The 22,853-nt window shown below is 38.0% G+C and overlaps 1 protein-coding gene across 1 annotated transcript; it reads right to left on the bottom strand.

The window, feature by feature from the left end:
* Window positions 1-9,133: 9,133 nt before the first annotated feature.
* Window positions 9,134-22,287, bottom strand: b3galnt2 (beta-1,3-N-acetylgalactosaminyltransferase 2; the record flags this gene model as incomplete). Its single annotated transcript, XM_079248557.1, has 12 exons — window positions 9,134-9,271; window positions 11,345-11,401; window positions 11,490-11,649; window positions 11,832-11,957; window positions 12,281-12,464; window positions 12,969-13,047; window positions 13,138-13,248; window positions 14,722-14,817; window positions 14,982-15,181; window positions 20,939-21,039; window positions 21,388-21,514; window positions 22,179-22,287. The coding sequence occupies 12 exons, from the start codon at window positions 22,285-22,287 to the stop codon at window positions 9,134-9,136; spliced, it is 1,488 nt and encodes a 495-aa protein (XP_079104683.1).
* Between the last annotated feature and the right edge of the window lie 566 nt (window positions 22,288-22,853).

Genomic DNA, 22,853 nt, shown 5'->3' with positions numbered 1-22,853 from the left:
GTCTACATTTGTTAAATAAAATACATAAACTGTGTATTTTTCCTGCCTATAAGTCATAGATTGTATATGAATAAATGTATGTATATATATATATATATATATATATATATATATATATATATATATATATATATATATATATATATATATATATGTATATATATATATATATATGATAGCTATATATATAGATATGTGTGTGTATATATATACACACACACACACATCTATATATATATATATATATATATAGATGTGTGTGTGTATATATATATATATATATGTGTGTGTGTGTGTATATATATATATATATATATATATATATATATATATATACACACACATATATATATGTGTGTGTGTATATGTATATATATATATATATATATATATAATATAAAATCTTTTTATACAGTCTGCTATAAATCTAATGTAAGAGATGTCTTGTTGGATAACAGCACCATCTATTGAAGATTCACATGTACATTAAAAAAAAAAAAAAAAAAAAAAAAAAAAGTTTGCTGTGGCTTCCTGCTTTACTCAGTAATCACACTTCAGTTACACTGAGCTGGTGTCTTATCTAGGATTACACTCCAATTACAATAATACTGTATGTAACAATTAGCCAACACCGCCTCGATAAATGACCATAAGAACTTCTCTTGGACTAATTCCATGTTTATTTTTCTAGACGTTGAGTTGTTTTCACTGCATCTTCATGCAGTCAGCACGATGATGCAGCTCCAAGTTATTACAGAACTGTCATTGGTTTAAGGAACCTTAACTAGAGAAAGGTGCAGAATGTGGTCTGGTGGTATTTTTTGTTTAGAAAAAATTGGACACCATTCATCTAAATCTTACATTAATCTGTCGCCTTTTAAATCTGTTTGACTTTTCTTCTGCTGCTGACAAGAAGCGGAGCCCTGTTGACAGAGGCTATCTGTACCCAACAGCTCTGTTGACTCACTGAAGCTCTTACTCTTGGCAGCTGCAATTCAATTAATTATGTGTCTTTTTGGATTGAATTGTGCCTTCAGTGAAAATACATCTATTCATCAAAATGTCAAGTTCTTGAGAAAAAAAAAAAATCAAAGGGAGCATCTCCTCTGCTAATTTCCCCTCCAAGTAGCCACAAGTGTCAGGAAAATGTGATGCAAATGCATTGCTGATTTGATAAACAGAGGAGACATATGAAGTGGCTTTTGCAGAGCTGACTTAAGTCCATCACCATAATCAAAGCCTCTCCTGGCTTTCATTTATTCTCTCTAGGTTGGCGAGATTGATTTTCTTCACCCACAGTGTCTGAATTGTGTTTGAGAGAAAAACAGAATAGCTTTTGTGTGAGGAGCGACATGGCTCGCTCACTGTCTCCCTCATCGTCTGCAAGCATTGGATTATTTATCACAGAGCTGGGCTTTCCACAGTTGTGTTGCTTGGCAGCACTCCCGATGGATATTTCATAAATATTCTTGTGGAAACAACAAAAATGTAAAAAGCTTGTTACTGTGATGTAAATACGTGGAGGTGCTGCACTGTTTATACTTTTTCACTGTCTCTTTAGTGATTCTGCTGAAGTGAAACCTTGCATTGAGGATGCACTTTGCACACATTTACACCTCCAAGCTGGCAGAACAACTGCAGCCCTTCACTGAAGAGCTGCTCCACTGGAGCTCCTGGCAGGACATTTTATTCATCTAATACTGATTACAAAAAGGATTCAAATAAAAAGAAGACACCTCTTCAAGACTGTTGAATGGTGTTGACTTTACCTGTATGATCATAACAGAATTAAAGATGCTTTAAAAGTCAGAATGAATAGTTAAATTCAATACATTAGCTGGCAATATTCTTAGTCCATTATCACAAACACATTTGTCCAGTGATGGTTATGTATTTATTTAGTTAAAAATGGGGTTTTATTTCTCAGTAAGGCCTTTGTAACTTCTGTAACAGCAGGACACTAGCTGGGGACTATTTTCAGCTGCAGATTTGGGGCACTTGTGAGTGACAATAACAGCATGCAAGAGTGACAAAATAAACCACAGTGCCCAGGTCCATGATAATGAATACGGATGTCACACAAGGTAACAGGGTGCAACACGTTTGTCAAGTTTCTGGACAAGGCAGCTCCATAGAACAAAAATCTGAGAAAAAAAAAAAAACTGCATGAAATTCTTTGACATTAAGTTGGATTAGATTGTTGTTATTTGGCCTTTTAATGCCATTTGTTCTAAATTGGAAAAAGACTCATCCGGAAATATCAAGATGTCAGAGCTCCCAGAATAGCACATGTTCTCGTGCATAATTCTGCCAGCACTCTGTTGTTTGCAAAAAAAAAAAAAAACCTCCCTGTGTCTCCATGTCCCACTGGAGAACAACAAAGCACTCTCTTGTTTCCACCTGCAATTACCATCACATGTTTAAATCTGTCTACTTACAGCTTCACATGGCTGCATATGAATGAAAGTGACAGTGATTTTACACGTGTAGTTCATCATGAGGGTTTTACCACACCTGCAGAGACATCTTTGTCAGAAAGTCTGTTTAGAAAAAGTAGAGTTCACCGGCTTGGAGAGGTCTAACAGGAGATATTTCTGATTTGCATTAAGACAGATGTAGGGTCTAGTGCCTTTGGAGGAAAAAATCTCTGGACGTCTGAGCCTCTGCTGCATCAATTTTCTTGTCATCCATTCCATCTCTTAATAGTGTTTCAGCAAAGTGTAATGCCAAAAACTCCAGCTGTTAATAATCCCCTTAAAACTGAGCCATGTGGCTGGAGCATGACTCCACACTTTGTCTTCAATCAGTGAATAAGTATGAATTATTTTTCATTAGGTTTTTTTTTGTTGTTGTTTTATTTTTTACCATGTAGAGCACTTTGTGTTGCTTTGTGGCATGAAAAGTGCTTTATGAAAGCCATTTTATTTGACTGGATGAATATGACAGTCTGCCTCCAACCACCTCTGTGCCATGCTATGGCTTGTTCTCATGCAAGGTTATTTTCCTGGACATCTTATTCAAGAAAAAGAACCTTACATGCATGCGAGAAATATATCACAAACCTTCGCTTCACAGCATTTTTAGGTGATATTCGATATGGCTAATAATAAACAGGACTGCTTACACACACAATCGTATGAGAAATGGCACCTGCATTTATTCCAATTAATTTCTGCCAGGCAGGCAGGTTGGGTGGGTAGCCCACCTGCTACAGCCCAGGGTGCCAAGAGATTTACTGTTTGAGTGTGAACAATACAAACAAATGCTGGAAAAGGATATACCGTAAAACAGCCGAAAAAACAAAAAACAGTTTTGACAAATTTGATGATTTTGCACAAACATTTGGAACAGTATAAAAATTATTAGTCTAAATTCAGCTCCTTTTTTTTTTTTTTTTTTTTTTTAAATTAAAAGTGCTGCAGGAACTGCTTGAAAAACTGGAGACTGCAGACCTGAGCCATCAGTGATACTTTTCACAGAGTAATTTAATGTCCTCAAATAAACTGAATCCACATTTAGCATAGCATAACTCCTTATAACATACAGACTTTATGCTGTATCTGCCATAAAGAGTTTCAAAATCTTTGCAACAAGTGCAAAACAAATAACCTCCCCTTCTTGCTTCTGTCTTCTTTACTAGTGATACTACTGCTGCTCGTGCTATGCATAAATTTTTAATAGTAAATGAGGTATGAAGAAGATTGGTTCATTGACTCTTCCATGTAGGTGATGCTGCAGATTTCCAAGCACAAAACCACAGCAACAAGCCATGTCATTCATTGTTGGTACCTTCTTCATTCAATCCCCTTTTATAACCACTAACATCCCTCCCCCACCCCCAATAAGCTGTTATCATTGTTGTTCTTATTTTTATTTTATCACTTCCTATAAGTATGTCAGCACTGGTACACCAAATAGTTTCTTACAACATAAACACATACACATCACATATACACAAAACACTGTGTTCTCTGTATGTCCATATAGTCCTTTTTTTCTTGATTTTTTTTGTATGTCTTTGCATGATTTCTTTCAAAAAGAAAAAGACTGTGTCAAGATATGTCTTGTACCGTATAAATAACATTTTGATTTTTTTTTTGTCAGAGGGGAATGTTAAACACAGATGGAACTGAATTTACTTACTTGACATAAAGAAAAATATGCGATCTTATTTGGGCTAAAAAAAAAAATCCATAAATACACTAAAAATGGATCATTTGAGAGAAAAAACGTGAAGGAAAAAAAGAAGCGACTTGTTTCAAAAGTAAAACATAACATCTGCAATCACATTCTTAGAGCACTTGTGTGAACTCTTTGTCCTTTCTGTGTTTGGCAGCAAATATTTGATCAGTTTCCTGTTTCATTGTTGCTGATCTGAGCTTTGCTCTCGCTGCCATCTTTCCAGCTGTGCTTCCTGATTCTCTCCTTTGCTCTCCCTGACTTTTTGTTTGCATTTCTTGCACAAATCTCTCAGGTAGATGGGAAGTCCTTCTGGGAAGTCCTTTTCAATAATACAATTCAAAAACTAATTGATTGATAGATTTTTTTAATAACAGCTTGGTGACCCCGAACTTATACAGCCTTAGCTGGTGGAAAGCAAAAGGTGTCATTACAGGTGGCTTAAAGTAACAAACTGGTTTTTAAGAATCCCAACATCAGACCACTGAGTTCATTCATGATCCTGATGGTCCAAAAATGACTGAGCCAATCATCTCTCGCAAACGCCGTCCTAGTAAATTTGTTATGTTACTACTGCAAGGGTCAAGTGATCATGAAGCAGCGATTCACTCAGTATTTCCATCACTTTATCAAAGTGTGTAATTATGTGTACTGTCTAACATCCGACTTTCTACCAAGCGAATCATCGAGCCAACCCAGTGTCACACATTTTGCAGCTGTGTTCTGCAAATGTTTGCACAGGAAGAAAAAATTTAACAAGGGGGGGGGGACTCCACCAGGATGACACACTAGCAGCTCCAGTGTAGCTGCTATGGAAATGAGACATAGAGCTGTGGGAGCAATTTTGAATTGGGAAATAAAAATGTTGCCCCATTAGGGCACAGTTGTGTGTCTAATAATATCACTTCAAGTCCTGTGAACCAGAATAAGTTAAAAATTATGGTTTTTGGATGCCGGGTGTCATGAATAAATTATTTCCTCCTTGATTCAGAGCACACATAGGAGGAAGAGGAGGGGGCCACTGGAGAAGAGCAGGTTGATTGACAGCGATGTATAATGCTCTGCAAGGAGAGCCTGAAACTGCGTGAATGAGTATGCAGATGCACAGTACTCAGCACGACTGTAAGCCTCTCTTCCTAATATGTGGGGAGGCTGCACCGGATCTGACACCAAGATTCAGATCACACTATTTCATTTTAACCAGATTGTGCTGTAGGTTTCAAATAAAACAAGTGTTTTACACATATACTCACTACTGATAAATGATCTAATGTCAGTAAAACAAACAAACAAGGGATTGATTTTAAATACAGCGTCTCTTTCAGAGAAACAGGTAATCAAAAGAGTATCTCCACCATCACATTTCTGAAGGTGAAAGATGCTAAAAAAAATGATTAGGTCCCTAAAATGTTTGTATGGTCTTCAAGTGCATGGAAAAACAATAAAAAGTGAAAAGCAAAATAAGATAAGAAGTGTCATGTGGATGCAGAAGCTCTAATGACTTCCTGACCAAGTTGTGATTGAAAGCTTTTCAGTGCAAACTGATTAAAGAACTGAAAACACTAAGTTAATTTTGCATTCATTAAACAACTGATGCTTATCCAGGTCAACAAACTACCACACCTCCTTGGCAAAGTTAACTTGTTAGATAATGGCAATATTAACTGAAAAGAAAACATTTGAAAACAAGACATTACATCATTACATTATTATTATCTATTAGTTATTTCTCCACTTTTAATACTATACCAACTGGGGTTACATTATACATTGTCTGAAGGCCTGAATAGTTGCCCATTCACCAACAAACAACTTATAAGGCTTGTGCTTCTGTGGAATGAGCAACACAGCTAAACGTGGAAAAAAAATAAAATGCCAAAATCCCCTGCAATATTCATCTGATGGTTTTCACTGTTGCTTTGAGTTTCTTGGAGGAACAAAAAATTGCACTCTTCCACAGTAATTTGGAAACAACAACACATATTGGCCATTTTATTGCTTTATTCCTTTTCCAATGACCTCAGTACTGTATGGAAAATCTATGTACTACCACAATGAACTCCTCCTCCTCATGATGGTCCCCAGGCAGGTTATGTTTTGCGGTGGGATGGCATCCTATTCCTCAACCAGGAGTTCTAGCATATACAGCACTCCCAAAGTGATTGCAAAAGTGTTTAATTGGGTTGAAGTCTGAATTCACAGCAGGTTGTTCCATCTCTCCACTCCGAAACTCTGGAGGTACTCTTTGATGATCCTTGCTCTGTGGGGGAGAGTGTTATCATCCTGGAGGATAGTGTTAGGTCCTGGAGTCTGCATATACAGGATTGCAGCTGGCTCCAGAGTCTCACCCTGATATCTCTGTCAATCAGATCGGTGCTAATCAGGGCCTAGTCATATATCTGGGACTGCTACATGCCTGGCAGTACCTGAATCTCAATGGTTGAATAACAAAATGAGAATAATGCAGGGGATTTAGTCACATGTTTTACTAAGTTGATAATTCCACAAATGCATGATCTTTACAATTTATATAGCTTGTTGTGAAGGTGACTAATCAGGCTTTCCAGTAATGTACAATACAAAACAGGTTGGTATTATTGAAAGAGGAGAAATAAAAGATTGAAATCAGGTTTTTTTAAACCTTATTTGGGGTCATAAACAGCAAATAAGGACTGTTTAAACCGCCTACAGAGATTAATGCAAAGTTTTAGGAGGTACTAAAAAAAAGCAGAAATGAATAGAAAGCTGAACAGCAATACTTTATTTGAAGGATATGCTGGGTAACCATTGACAATTCAACTGTCCACAAGGGCTCAAGATGAAAATGATTTTTATCAACAAAATCTACTTCATGAACCAGCACACATATTCCCATGTTTTTCTAAGAACAGAGTTGGCTCTGAGAGTACTAACATTTGACATATTTTTCACGGTTTGAAGAACTATACTTTTGTTGTCATTTGGAAAAGACTGCACACACACCCACGGACACTGACAATCCCAGAAAACTGAAGGGCTTGTTCCGATCAAGCATGCGGATGAATCCAATTCTGGGTCAGTCGTGAAACCTTTTCATTAAACCTCATTTTTTACTGCTGCAGTACTTCTCTAGTTCTGCTTCTTTAGTTTTGGAGCAGCTTCATGTTCACAAGAATTGATCTCTCACAGATCAGAGGAATTCTTGAGTAGTGTTTTCCCTCTGACACATTATTTCACACACTCAAACTCTTGCTTATGCCAGTATGATTCTTTTTCCAATCCAAACATGATGCTGTTTTACATCCTAGAAACACATTAAATATTAGGTTAACTGGCAGGGATAATACTAGAAAATACTTGACTGTTAAACTATTATCCAAAGAGAAACCAGAGGGAAATCAGAGCATTATATATATAAAACAAATGGTAAATAAACATGGTGGAATTATTACAGCAGAGGTAGGTTAAGTTGATTTGATTAACTTGTGTTGGTGTGTGAAATAGAGGACTAGAATAAAGGATTTAGAGGATTTGGAGCGTGTCAAGACTGTGGCAATACATCCACAACGCTCATCAAAGTTTAGGCAAATTCAATAATTTCATAAACTCAAGAGGCACTCATATAGAAAGCAAGAAGAAATGAGTTTTTGTTTAATCTCTGTATCATTTCCACACTTCTATTGGTTTATACAGAAAGGCTTCATGCTAAATCAGTGAGTCTGATGGGCTAAAAAATGGCGTTTATCTACGTGGGTGAGTGGAACAGATGCAGATGTGACTTTGTCATGATGCAGCTGACTGAAAGAGAGGAGCTGACAGAATGAGCTGCTGAGAGAGGAGAGGTGGGGATGCGGAGGTCACAGGAAGAGAGATGTCTGCTCCAAAGTCAGGTTAATTGCAGGAGCAGGATTTAAGGCGGGCAGAACAAGCCCAAACAAAACTAACGACCTGATTTGTCTTCCAGTAATAAAATATTCAGCATCATTTACAAAACCACACAGCCGCACGATCCATTCTAGTCCATCACTTCACTAAATATATTTACTTCACAGATAGGATCAGTTTGGTCCTTGAACACACCATGTTTCTTCTTCTAAAAAAAAAAAAAAAAAGATTCCAGCTTGCTGTCTCAGGAAAAAACACAACATAATTTCATATTCCTTTTTAAGTAAAAGTCTGTTTGCTGACTGTTTTTCTTTGGTGGTGTTTGAGAAGCTAAAACGAGACTGCAGACTCAACACAAAATCACCAGCAGCAACAGTCCACATCCTCCTCAAAATGAACCCCAACACCTTTCTTCATCTCTTTCAAGTGTTCTTTATTACTTCTGAGAAGTGCTTCGTAAAACTGTGTTAAGCGTCCGTTTTACAGTTTCTCTGTTGAGTTTTAAAAGTCTGGGCTGATATCACAAGTGTTAACATCCATACAGAAAGACGCCCAACAAATACAGTAAGGCCACGTCACCATTTGCACAATTACAGTTACAGTACAAAGCGTGTTTGTTGTCAGAAATCTACAAATAGTGAAGAGGGTGACAAGCTTTAGACAATAATTTACAAAAAATAGCAATGTAGAATACTCTTTAAAATCCCATCAAATATCTGCTTATAACCCATTTCTTTTCAACAAGTAATTAGAGTATTACAAAGTAGTCAAGTCTTACAGCAACAACTGTACATGATTCTCATTTATCCCTGACGGTTACATTGCTAAAACACTGATGCTGATATGATGCTAACACTAGATGTCTTACCGCAGATGTGAATGATTTATGGTTCAATATTTCATTAATATCAAGAACCTGCAAAGTTTTAAGGTCATTTTAAAACGGAAAGTTTCACGTTTCAAGTTTACGTCATGTAACTAGTAATGGCCTCAGTTTGGCATTTTTAAAGAAAAAAATAAATAAAATCACAGAAACTGAACAACCAGTATTTAACATGGTTTTTTTCCACAGTGCTGTTCTGAACCACCCTCAGTGGTTCCAGGTACAACCGCAGGGGTCTCCACAGATCCTCTTCCTATCCCAGAGTACGCGCAGCTCCTCTGCTGTGTGTTGTGGAGACGACAGCATGTCAAGATAGCACTCCTTCTCACACAGCCAGCCAGGGTCCTGACAACGAGAGGGGAAAGATGGTGCTGACATGTACAGGCTGACGTTTTAAAAAAAAAAAAACCCAAAAACTAAAGCTAAGTCAAAGAAAACAAAAGTCAAGATGCAGAAGCAGAGCACAGCTCAGGACTTTACAGCTGGTAGATTCACATTTCGCAGCAACAATTTATTTTGTGTTTGTTGCTTCAGTTCAGGTTTAGTTTGCAGGATTTTGAGGTCCAGTAAAAAAAATTTTTTATTCAGGTTGAGATGTGGATTTTAACTGAAGAACTTCAACATTTATCTTCGTTTTGGGTTGTTCTGCTGATTATTCTGGTAGTGTGTTTGGGACATTGTCTCATGGCAGGACCCACTTTTGGCCTAGTTTTAGCTGTCCAAGTTCGACTCTAAAATACTTTAATAAACAGTTTATGGTCTATTCAATGACTGCAATATGTCCAGGTTTTGTTCTGTAAAACAAACCCAAATCATTGATCCTCCTCCAACGTGGACTTTGCATGGGGTCTTCAGACGTCTCTACTTTGGTCTAATCTATCCAAAAGGCTCTGTCCACAGCAGTCCTGTCTTTTGTTTACAAACATTTTGCTAACCGAAGCTGTGCCACCATGTTGTTTTCAGAGACAAAAGCTTTCCTTAGACAACTCTTCCAAACAGACCATACTTGTTCAGTCTGTTCTCTGATCGTGCAGTTACTTAACATGCTGACTGGCAGTCTGAGTAGTAGCTCCTGGGATATTTGACTGTGTTTCTGATCTTGCTGGGATGTTTACTCCTGGGAATATTGACAACTTCATTGCAGGTTTCAGCTTGCGAATATTGTTGACTTTAGATTAATGGACTAAATTGTTTGCGAATGACTTACTAACTCAGATGTAGTTCTCATGTTTTTTTTAAGCAGTCTCTCTTAACATAGTATGACCAGAGTTTGGAGAAAACATCCAGGGATGTTCCCTTCTGGGAACACTGGTGGCTGTCTAGAATATTATCCCTTTGTGAATGATCTCCCTTACTGCAGAGCGAATATTTTCCCCAGACTACTGGGCAGCATCAACTGCATCTCGAACAGATTCTTTTGCTCCCAATCAGCAAAGTGCAAAAATGTATGCTTTTATAAAAAGATGCTCACAGTTGCCTGTGATCAGTTAACAGTGTGCTTGATTTCTAGCGCTTGGCTGCTACTTACCCTCTTAATTCATATGGAAGCAGTGTGTGTGTTTGTCACACACTGCTTATGGATTTTATCTTTATTTTTTGTCTAATTAAAAATGACACAGTACAACATCATGTGTTACTGTTCACCTGGGCTGCATTCACCGCAATTTTTAAATCTCCTAAAGACTAAATCATTATTATTATTTCCTAATAAGTAAAAATGTGAATTGCAACGGGGTTGTGTGCTTTTCATGGGATAGTATATTTATGAGTAATTTACTAAAAAAAAGGGAAAGCAGTAACTTTTAGCCCCACATATTGCTTTGTTGTCATAAAATTAAAGCGCATGACTATGTGATTCATTGTTAAGAAAAGTGAAATTAGATATTTCTGCCCACATTTTTTATTATCACCAGCAACTTCTATTTCTAAGCTATTGTATGTAAAATGTAGAGATTATTATCAGTGATTATTAACTGAAATCAAAGTAGATATCTAATTCTTATTACTTGTAATCTCACCATCAGCAGGATTTTAGGCAGAGTAGGCAATTGGTCATGCATAAATAATTTAATGTTATATCAAGTTTTAGGTTTGACACATTTATTTCTTCATACTGCACAGATATTTATATTCTGGAGAAATGTACAACAGCTGTGTACTTCTGAGAGACAAATAATTTGTAAACACGATTCATTCAACTATTTTTTCCCTCTGTTAATGTCAGACAGTGACCTTTTATCAGCTGAATGCTGAAAATGGTTGGTTTACCGTGAAAACATGGAGGACAGTGCTGGAATGTGTCGGACTTCATCATTCTGTCCCTAACAAAACACACTGTGTTGAATAGTATCTACGCTGTACTTCACAACTGTATTAGAGTTATGCCAATAAACCAAGAAAAAAATAAGCCCCCCTCACCTGATATTTCTGTGGTCCAATAGCTGCCATCCATATCCCCATGCTCACATCCTCTCCCTGTAGTGACACACCCAGGATAGACTGCTCACTTCTTCATCATCATCATAAACACAGACTCACTGCTACTTAAAGCTCAGTAGCCTACCTGGTAAGCCTTTAGTTTCTCTGCATTACTAGCGAGCCACTGGACCAGGTTGCGGGAGACCACGTAGCCAGAACCGCAGGCAAATGCTGGGTAGGCTGGACTCGCATATTCCAGCTCTTGCCACTTCCCAATGCGATCTACGGCCCAGCTCTGCCTGAAACTAGGTCAGGACGACAGACACATCATCATCATCATCAAATCCAGTCTTCCTGTCACTCCGTCATTATGATCATGCCGTGGATCCTTGCTTATTCAAGCTAACAGTGAAGTTAAGATGCAAACACAAGCAGAGGTGAAAAACACAATGACTGTCAACAGGATCAGACACCAAACTTCACTTACTTGCCCCACCAGAAATTGCTGCGCTTGAGACCCTTGTGGTCAATTTTCATTAATACCGAGTCCACATCAATGTAACAATCATCATCCGTCTTGAGCAGCAGATTAAAGTCGGCGTTTCCCACAGACCTGTCAGGGAGGGAATTTGCAGCCTTAATTAAAGCACTCCTGATTGTTTGCAATAACCCTGAGTGGATTTACTTTCAAATACCACAGACAAAGGAGGCCAGGAGGTCTGCAAAGAAAACACTTGTCAAATGAAAGCTAAGCCTACTCTGTGCATTTTGCTATCTGATGACACAAGTGTACTTTTTCTCCAACTGAGCGACTGCAATCGTAATTCTAACAGAGAGACGTTCGGAGGCAACAACACAATTCCATTTCAGGCTACTGATTCCTCAGAGGGCTCAGGCAATTTGGAGACAGAATCGAGTTGTTAGGACTTGGCATACCATTTATAGAACTGAAGCAGTTTGGAAGGCACGTTCCTGTAGGTGTCTACCACGTCTACGAACACTATGTCGCCATGCCTGAGGCTTTCCTCTTGCAAAGTAGCATCCTCCTGCCTCAGCCTGGAGGCATGGTGCTCCATCCTGGCTGGACGGCCCTGCAGGAGCCCCGACAGACCTTCACCATCTGACAAACAGATTATAATAGGACTATGAGAATGGTGGTAATAAGAAGTGGAGGAAAAGCAGAAAGAAAAAAAAACTTTTTATTTCAGCAAGATTTTAAATAAATGAAGGTATTTTTTGAGAGATAATAGCTAATTACTGGCTGGCAAAAGAACAATAAAGTTTTAACATTTTATGAAAAGGATAATTAAATTCTATTTTCACAGATATTAAGTAATTAATTCATTTTATTTTCCATAAAATGGTTAGAAATGTATTCTCAGTCCCAGATGCGAACAAAAGCAGGTAAAATTATAATTCAGGCAGAGGGATGCAATGCTATTGCCCATCTGGCATATGTAAGTGTCCTGAGGTGAAAAAGGACTAATCTCATAACCTGGCAGAGTGAACAATGTCTTTTTGAGGTTTTACATAGGGACCTCTTTTATAACAGCTTGCTCACAGAGTGATTCTGATCCAATAGTTCTCATAAAAAGCTCTGAATAAATGCTGCTGCTGTACCAACCGTATATAGTGAATGTAAAGCCTCCAGCCAGTCCAGGAAATCCAACAGCACTTCTGTGAGGCAATGTCCCCTCTGCAATCTGTAAGATTGTAGAGAACAGGAAAAATTTTTAAAACCTGTGATTATTTTCTTCCAACGCTTATTTGTGGTGGCGCGTGTGAAGACATACAGAGGAGAACTTCAAGACACCTCCTCCGTCATTGAGCTTCACGGAGGAGGAGTTGATTGTAGTTAGTGCAGCAGCGTCTAGAGTTTCCCAAACCAATGTCCCCTCAAAACCCTGGACAACACACACACACACACACACACACAAAACACACACACACACACACACACACACACACACACACACACACACACACACAAAACACATTATTCATGATGCCCAACACTGTTTAGAAAAAAAAACAATCATGTCATCATTAATTCACTTTTCACAGTTTAAAACCTGCATTTTTGAGTATTTCTAAATTATTAACTGTACTGGATATGTACAAGATAACCTAAATCTCAGCTGACCACCAGTGGTTTAGTTTAATTCCAGCAACATCACTGCTGCATGTTTACAGATGAAACAGAGTAGACATGGCCATCGGAGATAAGCTTAGTCAGAGGGATCGTTATTATCCATGAAGAGGAAATTCGGTTCACAGCCAGTTGTGAATCATAAACACGAAACAATAAATCAACACAGAGATAACACTCAGATGTTATTCATAAAGCTAATCAGCAGAAATGAATTGCCTTCTCAACTGATTTCTTCATTGTGGCAACAGATATCTGTACCCCGAGGGGATCAACACAAACCCCATGCCCTGTGGTTTATCTGCAATAGATTGTGCTGTTTTTTTCCCCACCCAAAGATCTGACCGTATACAGGTTGTTGAGGTCATTTAAGGATGTTCCAGCAATTTTTCTGCAAACCTTTAAAATACCCTGCAGGCGTTTTTCTGCTAAACAGTATACCAGGTGTAATAAGCTTAAAACATTGCACCACTGAGAGCAGCAAACATTGCTTTATAACTTGGTTTGAAACTATACTATATAGACCAATAAACTGCATTAAGAATTTCATATCCAGACACATAAACCGTAAACTGGAGCTAATTATCAGACCTTCAAAGAAAGAATAAACTCTAAACAGATTATTTTGTTTATAGCGGGCTGTGTTGAGCTTAGAGTTTTAAAAAGATGCTCAGTTCATTTAAAAACAAGCAAAAATGAATATTTAATTCAAGAGGCATTTATGAAAAAACAAAACATTTCAAACAATTTAGAGCCTGCTGGAAGGCCTCTGTTTACAATCCAAGTGTAGTGACTTTGTAAAAAAAAAAAAAAAAATCATAATAGAGAGGCAGAAGTTGGGTCTTTCTTTTTTTCTTTTTGCACCAACAATCCACTGAGATCACAAAAAACAATAAGTCAGCACAAAGTGCTCCAACTTAATCCAAAACAAAGAAAAAATAATAAATCACCGAGATCAACTAAAAGGTCGCCCTCGACTAAATATACAGTGAACTGTTCCCTCTCTCCACCCCTATGTGCATCACAGTAGGCGTCACTGCTCACATGACAAACCTAGCCATAATCACTGTGATCCAATATAATGCAAAAACAATCAAACTATCTAAAAATAATACATTTAATACACCAAATATTTATTGCTTCAACACCATGTATTCCTATTAACATGGCAGTCCTGAAAATATGTTCAAAGAAAAAATATTTATATATAAATATATAAAAAACTGACCTTGGGCAAAATGAACTGCTCCACTGGTTTGTACCAAACCCAGTTGGCTAAAGTCCCTGTGCTGATGGAACTGAAGCGAGCAGTAACAACAGCCTCCTGCAAAAAGCATAACAGGCTTGGCTCCACGAAGACTTCACAAACAATGAGAATTTAGTGTGACCTACACAAAACACTTCATTATACTGTCAAGTCATTAACAGTCGGAGATGAGACAACGTTTCCACCAGGCATACAGAAAGCATGCTCACAGGCTCTCTCACCTCCTGGTCCAGCTGGAGAAGCTTCACTGTCACATTGCTCTGAAGCTCAGGCCCAGTCCTGCTGGAAAACATCCCAAGCCTGGTGATGACCACTGGGTGGAGGACCTTGAAATCCAGAGCGATGGCGTTCACGTCCGCAGGAGTGAGCTCCAAGGGGTCAGATACAGTTACAATCTCCATTTCTGCACCCTGCCCTGTCACTGGGACATGGAGACGGCAGAATAAGCACATTTGAAATTTATTACAATTCCCACATGCTGACTGTCTTTTTTTCTGCCAGTGATGGAGACTCTGGAGGAGGATGCACAATCAGATAAAGTTACACCATCAGCACTTTGAGGAACTGCTTCTCAGGACTGCCGTCTTCAAAGTGAGCTTCTGCTCGTGACCGTGGTTTCTTAATTACAAAAGAGCAGTTTATTACCCAGGAGATCAATGAAAAGATCAAGGCTTTTAAAGAGAAGCAGCCTTTTTTTCTTTTACTTCTGATGCGTTCTACAAACGTTCCAGTGTTCAGTCTAAAATAAAGCCAATTAGGAAGCAAGACAGCACAAAGAAAAAGCAGAGGCTTACAAAAACCACTGGTTTCACAGAACAACTGAGTTGCAGGAATTCAACAGTGTGTGAGGATATGTGTTATGCTCCCAACAGAATAAAGACAAAAGATCACTGCTGTACTTTGGTCCAAAACCATTCAGAGATCAACAGACCAGCAAGTCTATCCTCTGACCGACAAACGGCCAGTGTAAAGACCTCAGAGCCGTACTGATGTCTACTTTCTTGGTCTTAGTGAGGACTCAAACAGCAGAGTTATGAATGAGCTGCAGTGGTTGGATTTTTTATTTTAAACTCAAAACGTTAAGGCACATCCAGTCATGAATCTCAATGCATTACCAGGGCTTTACAGGGCCTGTACAGGGCTTTGGTTTCCTGGGAACACCGTAATATAAATCCGCATGTCATCTGCATAGCTATGCAGTCAAAATTTAAAAATTTTTTTTTTTTTTTTTTAAAACCATGCCAGTGTGTGAATTGGCTCGAAATTATGTCTATGTTGATTCGTGTATGTAAAGTGCCCGGTGACAACATTGTTGTGAAGTGGCGCTATACAAATAAAGTTGAATTGTTAACTTGAAGATGTCCCTGGAGGAAATTTTTGGGGAACTCTGCATGTACTTCCTGTCTGCTTGTATATAAACTTACCTATTGGCACAAAGTAGTTTGTTCTCAAAGTACGTTTTGAGCCACTTTAGTACAGTGCCAGAGAGACCCAACTGATTCTACAGTCTTCAACTATATCAAATGCATAATCAATTTCAGCCATCATCAAATATCAACATACTGATTAATTTAAAGCTAACATGAAGTTTGCATTGGCTCTGTCTTTCACTGATAAAAACAGAATACCAGGCTTTCTAATATGCCAATATTTTAAAACTTTCTCTTATGTTAAAATACATCTGCTGTTTACAGATGGAAGACTTCCATCAGCATTCACTGTTTTTCTGCTTCTTCTCCAGGCTCACCACTGCTGCTATCATTTAGATTTATAATAACTTACAAGGCAGATGTTTGCAGTTGTTGTTGAGTGCTTCAGTAATAACATGGTTAAAACAGCTTTTTTGTGTGTCTTTCTGTGATATTGAACTATTTGGAGAACACTGTTGGAACGCAGCAAACTAACAAAGCATGCATTTGCTAGAGATAGACTGCAATTACTCGTCATGCATGCTTGATAGAAGAGTAGCACATATGGCTCAGGGCGTCATTACTGTGTTGTTTTTAAGTATCACAATCAACTGTGTCTCCTCAGCCAACGGAGCTGAAGTGGTGAAAGCAACAACAGCCAAGTGAGCAAATTCACTCAGTACTTATCTGGTCTGACTGCGAGCACACCTCTTGAATTAAGTTTTCCACAACAGTCTTAAAACTCAAAGAGCCATGTCCTTTTTTGACAAGCTGACACAATGCCCTGATTATTTAGAATTTTATTGAATAAACAACTTTTATTAAATGTCCTTTCATGTTGGTCACAAAAGAGGATTTGTTCTCATTCACAGTGGAAAATTAAAATCTATGTATCCACTTCACCATCCTCAAACAAAACAATTCGCATCCAAACCGTTTCATTCAATAGTTAATTGTTCCTGAATGCTGTCCCATCTCATCTTTCCATATGCATACTGCATCATATTTTACAGATACACAACCCTAACAGAAATCATACTGGCGTACACAGCTCATTCTACAACCCCTGGCGAAAATAATTAAGTAAGAAAAAACCAGACCACATATGACACAACAGAAAATTATTTTATGTAATAGCTGAACGTTTTGCTTTTGACGAAAACATACATAATGTTTTTGGCCACTTTTCTCATATGAATTAGGGAAAAATATGGATTTAGAACTATTGACTGTATACTGAACATTGTTATAATCACTATTGTTTTATGTAATGCCACGTAGGTAATAATGATTGTGATTATGGTATAATTATAGCACTCATTAAGGAAGGCTGAACTTGTATCCATTTGATTTCCTCTTTACTCTGAGCTCTTTTTAGCCTGTAGACTCTCATTCTTCCATATTTTCTCATATGTTTCTTCCCTTCATCTGATGAGGTCTTTTTGAGTTTCTTTGTCTACCACCATCAACCATGGTGTCCATTCAGTTGCTGACATGTGACATGTTGTTATAATGTAAAACACGGCTATCTCGTGATGCAGTGGGCCAGAAAAAAAAAAAAAAAAAAAAAAGTGATGGAGCAGGTCAATGATGGCTCCTGGAATATGCATAATAAATGTCACTGTGCTATTAAATTGAGTCAGAAGCTCAGAGGTTTCAGGTCAGAATTTATGTAACATCACTTTACATTAAACACTACATTGCACAATGTAATAATTGTGCTGTGTATATTGTGTTTGCTTTTCACTTCTTATCTATATCCTTTATTGTTGCTGTAATGTTGCTGGAACTTCTAATTTCCTAACTTCTAATATCTAATATGCCCAAAGAGACATAGCTTTATCTAATCCACAATTAAACATGCTGTATAGTGATAAATATTGAAATAAATAAATATAGAAAATTATACTAAAACAAGATAGGATTTTTTGCCATATCATCCAGCCATATTGAACACATACTTTACATTTCCTGTCCTGATGCTCTGACTTGCTCCTTGGTCTACATGTGGTTTTCTCTTCATATAAATCCTCCCATTTTGTTGCTACTTGCACCAGAATTCAGAAAACTGACTGGGACTTTTCTTCAGGTCTTACAGTTATTTTTATAAACCTTTATATTGTTTCTCCTCATATCTCTATTGTTCAGCACATTTCCTGTCAATTAGCCAGGTGCACCAGCTCATTCAGCTTTGCAAGGGATCTAATTTCAGACCGATTTGCATATTTAGTCTAGTACAGATAGACATTTAGAAAATGTAATTTGCAAAGTGATTCCTCAACTTGACCTGAAAAACAAATCACGAAAATGTACTTTTTTTATTACATTTTTAAATTTATGTTTTACAGATGCAGAATGTTAAACTATTACATATTCTTTTTAATATGCATTTATTCTTTGACAAAACAAAAAAGCCAAATGAACATCCTCCAAATGTGGTGATTTCATAATAATTATCAGAGGTTTCAACCACCCACCAAACTGACTGATAAACCCTTGACCACCAATCATCATCTCCTCTTTGTCGGCAGTTTGAACAGTAAATTGTGACACAAAGACACAATCTCACATCAATGATTAATTTATTTAACCGACCCAAGATAAGAAAACAGTCCACCACAAAGCAGAAAGGCCAACTGGCACACTTACACTCTAGTCAAAGTCATGTAGTTACTTCTCTCATGCATCAGCTCCATAAACTCTAGACTTCTCTGTTTTATTTATCAAGTTCAACGGGCATCTAAAGTCAAACAGCTTCAATACTGTTTACATGTACAGCTAATGGCAGACGCAGATGTAAAACACACCTCAACTCAGTAACATGATTAAATTAACAGGTTACTTCAATTGTGATTAATAAGCAAAGATTTCTTCATAACCTAATTTTTTGTTGCAAATATTTTTATAGTAGAAGATAATTTTTTGATAATAAAAAGAAAACACACAGTTTATGGTAATTTAAAATTTCTTTAGAATTTTTAATTTGTCTGAAATATGTAAACAATTTATATAATTAATATAAGCAAGACTACATCAATTGTCGGTATTAAATGTTGATTTTGATAAATGTTTTATTAATTGCCCAGCTCTAGTGTGAACAAAAGACTGTATATAGAAAGATGGACGGAGCCTCCGTGACGTCACCCATAGGTTTCTGAAGAGCTGAATTTAAGCTCGGTGGGCGATTCCTACCATCGCCATCTTGGCAGGGGCATGCGTGTTGTCTTGCCCGGAAAATACAAATATGGGCAAAGAGGTGGAGCTGAGAGGGGGGCTGTGAGCGTCATGGTGGATGTGGATGACACCGAGCAAACGCCGAACTTTCTGTAGCTAAGAGCTAACCCGGAGATAATAGGAGCTAACCAGCTAACGGAGGTAAGCGGGCTAAAGCTCTGTCACGTTGTTAACCGGCTAAAAACTGTGGTTGTTCTGCGTTCTTCTGACTTAAAGCGGGAGACCAGGTACCTGTCAATCAAAAGGACACGCGCCTAAATATGCGAGATTTCAAGATTAAATTACTTTTAAACAGGCGAGTTAGAAAAAAATTCACTCCCCCCACAGTTGTCATGAAGGTAAACCTGACCTATTAAACCGAAAATGGATTTTTGAACCAGGCTGTAAACATGTTTATTTCTGCTGTGAAGCTGGTCTTTTTAAACATGGGGTTTATGGGGATTTGCTCTGTTTTGCAGCCCCTCGTGGATAAGGGGTGAACTGCATTTTTATGGACTTCCATATAGGCTTCACTTTTACCCGCCGGAGGCTTTGTCCATCTTTCATATACGGTCTATGGTGTGAACACACCCAATAAACAGGTAACATTAGAAAACTCACATGACAAAAAAAAAAAAAAAAAGCCAGATTTTACAACTTTGAATATCATAAACCTTGACTGGTTCTCCTCATTGCAAAGCATAAACATTTCCTACTAAAAAACCAAATCTGACATGTTAATTAGCATTCACCTTATTCTAGTTCCAGAAAACAAACCTCTGAGATTAATGCCACACAAACAAATGCATTTTAGCAACAATTAATAGGCCACTTAAAGTGTGCTTTGACCTGAATCCAAAGCCTGGTATCCAACTGCGTTTCAAAGCAGTCACTGTCTCTTTCTTTTTCAATTATACTGAGCATCTCCCACCAAAAGCTGCTCGCCTGCCTCAGATTCAGAAGCAAATCACGTCAACGCTCACGCCCATTAACATGGCAGAGAGCGGAAAAAATAAAATGCTGCTATGACCTTAAAGGCCGTTGTCTGGGAAAAAAAAGAAAAAAAAAAAGTCTATTCTGATGAACAGTAATTATGTTTTCATGATGGCTGCAAACCCAGAACTGACAGGGAAAAGTAGTGACACGGCTGAGCTGGACTGACTCCATGAAGGTTAGAGACATAATTACTGAGGACATTCAATGTGACAATGAGTTTGTTCAATTATTTCACATACAGAGCATCGGTGGCTGTCACAGCCCCATTTTTCATGTGTAGGTAGGCAGTTTCTAGGTACTCTTGCAGCAGCTATGCTGACTATCAGACATTTCTGCCTTGGATACAGAAAGAAAAAGAAAAAAAGTAGTCCTTGAGCTGTGGGTGAACATGAATAGAAGGTGTTTTACTTTTCTTCTGAACATTAATTCTATTCATTCTTTCTACTCTGCTGCTGCACGGCTTTCACTCCTAACAGCTGCATACACAAGCAAAGAGCGTTTCCCTGCATTACAGCTGCAGATGATGCAACTCATTACTGTGTTTCTTTAGTCTTTCTTACCTGGTTCACTGATGTTCAGGAGGAAGCAGGAGTAAGGATCCTCTCTGTCCTCCTCTGGAATGGAACACCCATGTTCACCCACAATAAACTTCACTCCCACTCTGCAAACAAGCCCAAACACAACTGCATTTATCTATGTTTTTGTGTGCAATATACAGCTACAAGATTTCTAAAGCTTGTCCATCTATCCACCCTCTGTTGCTATGGTTACGGGGGGTTGCTCAAAGGCCATCACACCTTATCTATGCTCAGATCGGTGAATGAGAAGGAAATGGACATAGAAGAATAAAGGCGAGAACAATATTGTACAATAGTAAAGTAAAAAGGTTGAACATAACAGTCCATTATTTGCTGCCTGCTAGAGGCTTTTTTTCAGTTTATGAATGTGACCTGCCAGGTCAAAACAAACAAACAAAAAAAGGATAAAGTTGAAGCTTCGCCTGACAAACCTGTTCTTGAAGTGGGGGTGATCTCTTATGTATCCCAGCCAGGTCTCTCTTATTGCTTGTCGCAGTTCATAGTGGTGTCTTGCAGACAGCACTCCCACCAAAAGTTCATAGAAAGGCAATGGCTCATCTGCATTGGAATTAGCAACAAAAAAAAACAACACACAGACAGCAGGATGTCATATATTATTTCCACAAATAGTGTCCTGTTTGTCAACGAAAGGATGGCAAGAAGTAAAATAATGACAATGAAGGTAGCAGCAAGAAAAGAGTTTGCTTGATTTCTTGTAATTATTCCAGACCCCGGCAGCAGCTCACTCACATATTTAGTTTGCAAGCACTCACTGTATTCATTCATGTACTCATGCCTCAAAAGCTGGCTAAAGTATATGCATCTAATACACACACACATACAGCCGTGGGTAATGAGTGATGATCCATTGGAAACTAGTTCAGAGAAAAACACTTGACTATATATAAAAGAGTCTAATATCTGATTCTTTCTGTCCAGTCAGTGAAGACAAGGCAGATGCTCCTCTCCCTTCGGTCTGCTTGCAGGCGTTAAGACTATCCCAGCAACGCCCAGCAGTACTGAACTATTGCATTCACAATTTCCCTGCTGAAAAAGCATAAAAACACACACCACGTCGCGCGAACACAAAGTACAGCCGCTATCTACCTGTTCGCATACAATCTAACAAGCAACGATGAAGGCAAAGTTAAACAGCGGCTCAGATGTAAAAAGTTGCAAAAATCTTAAAAAGGTAAAGCCCGGGGTTGTGGCTAAAAAGTACCCGAGTGTGTGTTGTTGTCCGGCAGGCTGGAGGAGGGACGTTGTACCAACCACAAGTGCACCAGGACAGCGACAGCACAGGGCAGCAGAATGAGCGCTAGCCTCCGCATGGACGGAGCCCTTCATACAGCCGGAGCAGGATTCAGCTTTAGCGGAGCAGAGCTTCTTCCTGAGCCGCACTGCACTGTGTGGTGGAGGCTCCTCCGTCTGCGCGCTACATTTCTGCTCCGCAGCTCTCATGTCTGCCTCCGCTGCTTGGAGAGCTGGACCAATGAGAGACCAGCAGCTTCACCGCGGTGCACTCTGGGAAATGAAGTTTATAGCTCCAGCGTATCATATTATTATTATTATTATTATTATTATTATTATTATTATTATCATCATCATCATCATCATCATCATCATCATTAGTAGTAGTAGTAGTAGTATTGTTATTATTATTATTATTATTATTATTATCATCATCATTAGTAGTAGTAGTAGTATTGTTATTATTATTATTATTATTATTATTATTATTATTATCATCATTAGTAGTAGCAGTAGTATTGTTATTATTATTATTAGTAGTAGTAGTAGTAGTAGTAGTAGTAGTAGTAGTATTGTTATTATTATTATTATTATTATTATTATTAATTATTAAAATGAAAATGAAAATGAAAATGAAAAATACTTC

The sequence above is a fragment of the Telmatherina bonti genome (genome assembly GCF_933228915.1).
Source record: "Telmatherina bonti genome assembly, chromosome: 11".
In the NCBI taxonomy this organism is placed as follows: Eukaryota; Metazoa; Chordata; class Actinopteri; order Atheriniformes; family Telmatherinidae; genus Telmatherina; species Telmatherina bonti.
Note: the sequence above shows the minus strand (reverse complement) of the source record. Positions and strands in the feature narration are given on the sequence as shown.